Below are 8,896 nucleotides of genomic sequence, written 5' to 3'. Positions count from 1 at the left end.
TAGGTTCGTTGTGGTATTTAACTCAATTTAGAGGGGGACAGCGTCAGCATTCTTGCAGTATATAATTAGTTGCACAGAGCTTCTGAGGCTGGGAGGTAAGGCAGAAGTAATTAAACATGCTTCTTTCTAATTGGACGGCAGCGAGGCAGTCCTGGATGTGAATAGAATGTTTTTCTGTAATGAGCAGATGACCTTACTTTTCACTGAGTTTATGATTCAATCATTTAGTTCAAGTGTTGGCTTGCTTTCATGAGGTGTCCTATTAGTAAATGGGTTCATTTAGAGTAAAATAGACCATAAAGCTGGGTAGGCTTTAGGGCGTGGCTACCTTTTGATTGACAGGTCATTCTCAGTTCTCCAGCTTAACGCACCAAACTCAGATCAAACTAGATTCACATTCTGTAAATGCATTTTTTTTTGTTTTTGTTATTATTATTGCTTAAAATTGCCTTACAATGATATTTCAGTGTACTGTTTATCTGGAGTGTGTGTGTGTGTGTGTGTGTGTGTGTGTGTGTGTGAGTGAGATGTATACATTGCTCATGCTGATTGCTCCGCATCCACAGTGGTTTGGTTGGGTGTTGTATTTGGTTTTCTTCTGGTTTTTTTGGTTAGTTTAACAAAGGAACTGCTTATTATGAACTGTTAGTGTAATTACTTTTCTGTTGGCTTTAACTTAACTTTTTATCTTTGATCATGTTTCTATTCATGAAATATGTGTTTTACTTACTGCCGGTCCTCCTTTATTTTCTCCTCTCTAGGGCTCGCAAGGCAATCGAGGCCTGAATGGGAGGAGAGGGAATCCAGGACCTCCGGGACCTCCAGGACTTCCTACTCTCTACCTATGGAGGAACTCTGAGGAGGACTGGACTGCTTTTAGGGTAAGAGTAAATGTAAACACCCACATTACAATCAGTCTGGAACTGCACTGAACGCATGAGGATTTGGACCATGCTGTAGCACCAGTACAGAGTGCTCGTCAATGTCCTTTTTAGCTCATTTGTCCTCTTGAGGTCGACTCAGACCAGTGCCGTCAATGTCCTCACCACACTTGGTCTATTCCTGACTGCTAATGTCACCCTGTCTTAATACCACAATATTTCCAGCCAGCTTTCTATGATTGAAATCTCTTGTTTAGTTAATATAGTGACTGAATTTCTAAATTGGTGCAGTTCAGTGGACACATATAAAACAACATGGTGATGCCAATGCCACAGTGGCAGCAGTCTATAGGAAGGTTACAGCTACAGTCAGCCTCATTAAGAAGACTATAGTATTTGTGAAATGTGTCTCTAGTTTGTAGAAACTAAAAAAATAAATTAAAAAAACAACTTGAAAATGACTTGGGTGTGCTTCGGGAATTGTCATATTATTTTTTTTTGGGGGGGGAAGCATCAGTTGTAAAAGTACAGATGTATTGTTAGCTTTATGTAGTAAAAGTACATGTTGTGCAGTAAAATATCTCCGGTGACTTATATATGATTCTATAATTAGAGCATGAAAACATAAGCAATCAGACGATCAGACCAGGTTATCTAAACCATTAATCCATCTAACCCTAACCCATTATTTGGAGGTAAAACTGAAAGTGAGTGCACCTGAAATACCTGGAATAATCTGTCACTGCACAGCAAAACTGTACTTACTGGCATAAGTGCGTTCAGAGTTGAACCAGTTATTCAATTCAATTCAATTTTATTTGTATAGCACCAATTCATAACAGTTATCTCATAGACTGAACTCCTTATAACATTATTTACAGAGACCCAACAATTCCCTTCATGAGCAAACACTTGGCGACGGGGGCAAGTACAAAAATAAGATCCAAGATGTTAACTGGATGTATGTGAAAATATGAGAATGAAATCAGAGTAATGCAGTCTGATAACAGTGATGCAAATACAGTGCTTATGCAGTGGTTGTATGTAGACAGTGATCACATAGGCAGAGCCAGGCTTCTATTTCAGGCAGGGCTGAGTAATCCTCTCCCAGTGTGTTGACAGTGTATTTAGATGGCCACAGCTCTCTGTGCTCTCTCAGTCTGTAATGAAAGCTGAAGTATCTGCCAAGCATTGTAGCTGGAGCCCATCCAGACCCTCATGCCGGGTCAGACCCTGCGCTTTGCTTTTTGACCAGCTATACGAGCAGGGCTAAGCTGGCTGTGAAAGGCCTTAGTGTTGCCTTGCTCAGAGTACACTGAAGGCTCTGACTGCTGACACAATGAGACTTAAGGGAGGTCCAGGCCTTTCCGCCAGGCTGAGTTTTACCTTGACAGGGTTGGCCAGGCTCCACTCGTACCCCCGCTGCAGCACCATCGCCAACACAAATAAGACCTGGAGCAGAAGAGCTGGGTGGTGGAATAAACCAGAAGGACTCCTGTGTGCCGAAGTTGACTGGCACTCCTCTTCACTTTCAGAGTGCAGTGACAGCAAGCTCTGTGCCGTATCGCTTAACAACCATCAGAGGACTGCAAATTGCACTGCATGGAACTCTCAGCACTTTGTCATGTCTCATGTCTTTTGGCTCCATCTGCAATCTCTAGTGTTATAAGACATGAAGTATGAAAGCCAAGTCCACAGACTGTGTGAAGTAGCAGTGTGCTCACTCTGAGCTGGCTGACTTGAAATGTAAGTGATTTGTTTCCTGAACAGTTCTGAACATGTGCAGTGCCGCTCCTACAGTAAGGTTGAAAAGTACAACTGATGTCAAAAACCACAAAAGCCTGCATAAAAAGTTCCAAGTCGCGGCACAGCTGTTTATTTTTGGCGCAATCACTCATCTTCAGAACGAGTTTGAGAAGAGATGGATTATTTTGATCTCCTACCAGTCGAAGAATTAATTAGCTGTCTTTGCTCTTGGTTTTAATTAAAAAAAATCTAAAATCCCTAAACATCAAACAATCTGGCAACATCAGACTGATAATATAATAAGTGTTGTTATCTCGAGCGAAATATCTTGACAGCTGCTGGAGGATTGCCATGAAACTTTGTTCATTCATGTTTTCCAGAAGGTAATTCCTAATGACTTTGGTGACCCTCTTACTTTTCATCTAGTGCCACCACCAGGTTACAATTTGATTTTGTCTGATTCTTTGATTTATGACCAAATACCTGCAAAAAGCCTTAACTGTACTTTATGTTTAGTGCTAGCAAATATTAGCATACTAACACACTAATCTAAAATGGTGAACATAATAGATTGTAAACATAAACATAATTTTCATAGTGAGTTATCATGCACACATGTTAGCATGCTGCTCAAAGCAATGGCCTTACAGCCTTTATTTTATTTTAAACTGTCTGTATTTTTACTATGTTGATTACCTTTTAAAAGTTCAGTGTGTAACATTTAGGTAGATCTAATGACAGAAGTGGAATGGAACGCAAGAAGGATCCATTGGGTTTCAATCTGCAACTTCACTGCTAAATGCCACTAAATCCTACACACTGGTCCTTTAATCATTGTCTTTACTATATTTATTGTTTTAATGGATCAATACCTATCAAATATATCATTTTCAATTCTAATTTTGACTGCTTGTTTTTCCAGAGATCAGCTATCCATCAAATGCTCCGAGCTGGCTGGCCGGTGAGTAGCTCAGCTTTTAGATTAGATCGGAGACGCTCAATCAGAGTAAGTCACTGGTTTATGTTTCCTTGCTCTTAAGGTGACGCCTGGCCCACCTGGAACCATGGGTGAAATGGGCAAACCTGGTCCTCCAGTGAGTTTATCATCGATCACGCCTACATAAGTAATTTTGCATGATGATGTTGTCCTTGATTTTATTTTTTCTGCTTTTTCTCCTTTACTTCTTTTTCTTTCCCATTTGACCCTGCTGTACCTTGTCATAGTTAAATGAAAGTATTCTTAAAGTTGTTATTAAAATATATTTATCATTAAGGGTATTCCTGGAGATCCAGGAGACAGAGGGATACCAGGACAGACAGGAGACATGGTAAATGTTAAAATTGAAAATCCTTTCTGTAACATCAGAAGCTGCATTGTACCCGGTGACCTAACATCATGTGATTGTATGTGTGTGCCAGGGTAACTCTGGGCCAAAGGGCGTCTCTGGTAATCCAGGGAGGTGGGGCAGGAATGGCAGTCAAGGAGTAAATGGGCATCGTGGGCCACCAGGACTACGTGGGCTGCAGGTGAGAACCACTAGTACTCACATTTGGAGGAATGGTCACTCAGTAGGTTGTCAATGAGTGACCTGTATCATTTGGTAACCTTTGCAGTCTTTTTTTCCCTCTAGGGTCCCAGAGGTTTTAAAGGAGAAGGGGCTTCACCAGGGGAGAAAGGTGATGAGGTGAGAGTTTTGGCTAAATCAGGTTACCATTGAACTGCTAAAATGGTCAAGTTCGATGTGAATTGAACAACAAATGCACTGTTGGCTGTGATCCTCCAAGCTACTCTATATAGCAAAAACTGAGCTAGGTAATGGAATCTATGTTAACACTTAAACAGCAGTTCACAAACCTTACTGTCATGTACTGCTAGGATGAAGAAAAAATTAACAATCCTATGCTCTATTCAACTGTATACTTGGCTTGACTTGGTAGGGCTTTTTTATACTATTATTAGTATATGGACAACCCATTACTGTCTTAAGACTGACTTAAATTTGGTGTCTGAGTATTTGAAGTCCTAAAATAATCCCAAAAATCCAATAATCTAAATTGTAGGCCTTAAAATGTCTTAAATATGATTTTTACACGTTTTAAATAATGATTGGATTAATAAAGTTAACCATACTTGTAAACATGTTTTTAAATGTGTTTTTTGGAAAAATGTATATTGCTCATGTTGTAACAACTACAATACCAAACTGACATGGAAACAGTACAGATTTTCCTTCATAGATTTTGTACTTTAATGGACATAAAATAAGCAAAACAATGGTCTTAAATTTAACCAGTTGAACCCTGCTTAAAAAGCTTTAAACCTTTATCCTGTAATTTAACTGTAGTTCCACCCCACTCCAGAGTTTGAGAACCACTGCACTGAGTTGAGTAAAAGCAGGCTACAAGCTAAGCCTACATTATGCTGTATGTACTGACTCACTAGTATTGCAAATACTACTGACTTGACTGACATGGCATATTATTTCAAATGCACCTAAGTCTGGCATTTTTGTGATTTGTGTTGTAAAAAGAAACTTTAGTGTTAGCATGGAGCACCAGGACAAGTAATCGATAGGGTATTGTTTCATTTTAGTCTTTGTTTTCTCATTACGTAAGGGAAAAATTCATTGGTCGGACAGTATCCTGAAGACTTCATGCATTTATTCATTAATACTAGAAAGGCACTCAGAGAGCACAGACCTGTGCCAAGGACAATACTCCAGTCTTCAGTGATATGTAAATCTACAAGTGCAACCAGTATACACCGATCAGCCATAAGATTGTGGGCACTGACAGGTGAAGGGAATAACACTGATTACCTGGTTATCATGGCTCCTGTCAGTGGGTGGGATATATTAGGCAGCAAGTGAACATTTTGTCCTCAAAGTTGATGTGTTAGAAGCAGGAAAAATGGGCAGCGTGAGGATTACAGAGATTTGGAGCGACTTTGACAAGTGGCCAATTGTGATGTCTAGACGACTGGGTCGAGATCTCCAAGACCTTGCAGCTCTTGTGGGGTTGTTTCCGGTCTGCAGAGGTCAGTACCTATCAAAAGGCGTCCAAGGGAAGGAAAAGAACGCGGAGACAGTATCATGGGGGCCAAGGCTCCGTTTGATGCACGTGGGGAGTGAAGGCTGGCCTGTGTTGGTTGATCCAGACAGGACGATGCTACTGTAGCTCAAACCTGCTGAAACAGTTCATGCTGGTTCTGATTAGAAAAGGGGTCAGAACACACAGTGCAGAGCAGTCTGTTGCTATGGGGCCTGTGTAGCTGCAGGACCAGTCAGGGGTGCACAAGGTTCATAATGTTTATGGCTGATTGTGTAATCTATTGTTTGGATAACTTTCCAAAAAATATTAGAATGTATATGTCAAGAATTATGGTGGTGCGTTAGCTGAATGTTCTCATTTCATTCGTTAGCTGTGCAATAAAGTACTTCAAAATTTTGAAATTTTCACATACTTTTAACAAACTTAGGGAAAAAAAAAAATCAAATTACGAGATGAAATAACGATCATTCTTACATGATTCAAGTTGGTCATATCTCAGAATGTTGATGAAAGTGATAAAGTTATTTGTGGATCCGCCTTTTCCAAATGTTCATGCTTCCACCCTTCCAGTAAGTTTTTATAACATTGAAGTCCAGGTAGTTCTTTTCATAATCCCTTGGCTGACAGACAAAAGCACCAAAAACAGTTAACCTTCCTTGGGTGGATGGTATAAGTAAATTAATAAAAGATCTATTCGTACTATTTCACCACACACAGATTTCTGGTGTCGATGTGCTAGTTATTTCAGTCGCAAAATTACCAAATAAATGGCCATTTGTTTTAATCCAACAGCCACCTTAAATGTTCCTTTTATTCCTTTATTACAATGCACGGAGCGGTTCACATGCAATTGTGGGAACATTTGGAGTTCCACTTAGGGTGAAATAATTTAATTTCAGACACACTGCACAATTTGGCAATACGAGTATATAGTAAATAATGGAATGATCCTCAGAACAGCCTTTTGTTACCACTTTGAATCCAGTGGATTGTTTATGGTCAGAGGTCAAGATGTCCAATAACTTTACTGCCTTCTCTGGAGTCTCATTATGTTGGGCTGAAAGATTTATGTTTGCTCCTTCATTTCTGTGGAGTACCACAAAGGCTTACATTTAGCCCCTGGGGTTTTCAAGTTCAGTTTGTAGCCAATTACTTGCATCAATGCACTTATTTTCCAAACACTGCTCAGTTGGCCAACAGACTGCACCAGGGCACTCAATACGTTGCAAAGAAAGGATGTTTTGCTGTATGGTAAGCATTACATTTAGTTTTTTCTGTGTCCGCAAACTGTAGGGTTTCCCTGGTGGAGGCCCTGGACCAGAGTGGGACAGAGGGGGAGCTGGTCGGGAAAAGGTCAGTATAAAAATAGATTTTTGGTGAGTATGTTGCTTTTCTTGCGTGATCTCTGCTCTTATTTTGAGCTGTATGGATGCAGCAATGGGTCTGACTGCATCACCCTTCTAGGGTGGCTTGTAACCAAAGCTGCAGAATTGAAACTATCTAATTGAATCATATTGCTAGTTCTGCTGTACTGTGTGCATGTCACTTCTATTAAATGTAACATTCATTCGGACATGTATTAAGGACATATATACAAATGTCTGCTTGGATGATAGTGACGTTGTGTCTGAGATGTTATAAAAAATAAAAATAAAAACATAAAAAATTATTTTTATTGAGCACATGAGAAACTTTCCACCCAGAGATGAATGTTAACATCCTTCTAGTGTCAAACTCTGCACAGACGACGCATTCAAAGCAGCACTGTAGGGATAGGAAGAAAAATACATATTTGACTGGAGAGGACTTTTACTGTTTCAGCATATATTAATATCAGAGTGGTTGGAATATCATGGACAACTGATTTGATTTGATGTTGTTTGTGTGCCCTTCAGGGATCTAAAGGGAACAGGAGCAAGACGGATTGTGGCCCTCCTGTAAGTTCCATTTAAAGGGGCACTTCGCTGATTTACACATTAAGTTGAGTTGTAATGGAATACGCTCTTTCAGTTTGATTAAATAACCACAGAGCTTGAAATACAAGGCATTTATAGTCATGGATGAACTACGGTCATGAAAATGGTATCAACTTGCCTTATGGAAAGTGATCTAGCTATTTGGTGCAATAACAGTCAATATGTCGCTCCCTTTTTTTTGAAACTGCCTGGTATACTCCCCAAACTTTATGAAGATGGAGACCTTAATGGCTGGAGTCCCACTAACGTGCATGTTGTCGATGTTATAGTGACCCTTACCATATCTTACTGTACCATTTATGCCTTATTTAATATAGGAATGATAATACTAATAGTAATGGATTACAGTAAGACATTTTCACCTTTATCAAATATCCACAGTAAAATGATTACCCGTAACATCCAAATTTTCCCATATCTACTGTTAGAAACATTCTGTATCAACTTGGTCCATCCCCTCTTATATACATATGATGTTACAGTGTAAGAGATATATTTAACCAAGACTCCAAACCTTTTAGTTTCTGAATTTTTTGCTGCACAGCTTGGGTTTGACTGACCCACAGAGCATCCATTCCTTTCATCCTAAACACCCCTGTTAACGTAAAAGGTGAAACCCACAACCTTTAAATCACTCCTGTCTTTCTAGTGTGGTATCCAGCCACATAATTACAACCATATTATGTTTTTGTTGTCTGGTAGGTGTACCTTGATTCTACCCATAAATTTAGCCTGACATTGTTAATATGTTTTGACACTTTGTGATATATTCCTCAGAACTCCCACTTTGTTACTGTTGTTCTCTTGTCTGCTGTTGTGTAAATCCATTTAAGATGAACTTATTGAATAATAGTCAATGCTAAATTTATATAACCACTTGACTTGATGTAAAATTGACTGCACTTTGTGTTTATCAGGTCCTTTAGGTCACAAGGGGCATTCAGGGATTCCTGGAGCTCCAGGGCCACAGGTCGGACATCGTTACACTGAATTGCTCTTACTGTGTCTTTATTCTCCTTACTGAAATGTCTTATGTGTTATTTTGCTTTTTAATCAGGGAGACTCTGGAGATGTGGATTGAAGGGTCCTCCAGGACCAGTGGTCAGCATGCATTAGTGTTCTAATACCTCACAAGTTCATTTATTGCTTCCTGCTGCTGATGAGCTATTTTTGGTAAATGTAAACTAAATTTTAGTCTGAATCTTCTAGGGTGCACCAGGGGCCACAGGAGTATAGGACAAC

General features: G+C 39.6%; 1 protein-coding gene across 1 annotated transcript in view; it reads left to right on the top strand.

Annotated features, from left to right (window-relative positions):
* si:dkey-61l1.4 (collagen alpha-1(XI) chain) overlaps positions 1-8,896 on the top strand; it is a 36,275-nt gene that overhangs the window by 19,928 nt on the left and 7,451 nt on the right. Inside the window, exons 7-14 of the mRNA XM_035658890.1 lie at positions 762-881; positions 3,550-3,588; positions 3,668-3,721; positions 3,902-3,955; positions 4,047-4,154; positions 4,259-4,312; positions 6,972-7,031; positions 7,574-7,615. Coding sequence (XP_035514783.1) covers positions 762-881; positions 3,550-3,588; positions 3,668-3,721; positions 3,902-3,955; positions 4,047-4,154; positions 4,259-4,312; positions 6,972-7,031; positions 7,574-7,615 — 531 coding nt within the window. The remainder of the gene's footprint in view (positions 1-761; positions 882-3,549; positions 3,589-3,667; positions 3,722-3,901; positions 3,956-4,046; positions 4,155-4,258; positions 4,313-6,971; positions 7,032-7,573; positions 7,616-8,896) is intronic.

The sequence above is a fragment of the Morone saxatilis genome, unplaced genomic scaffold (assembly GCF_004916995.1).
Source record: "Morone saxatilis isolate NCDOM2014 unplaced genomic scaffold, NCSU_SB_2.0 Contig16, whole genome shotgun sequence".
In the NCBI taxonomy this organism is placed as follows: Eukaryota; Metazoa; Chordata; class Actinopteri; family Moronidae; genus Morone; species Morone saxatilis.
The sequence above is the reverse complement of the archived record's forward strand: the minus strand, read 5'-3'. Positions and strand labels throughout refer to the sequence as shown.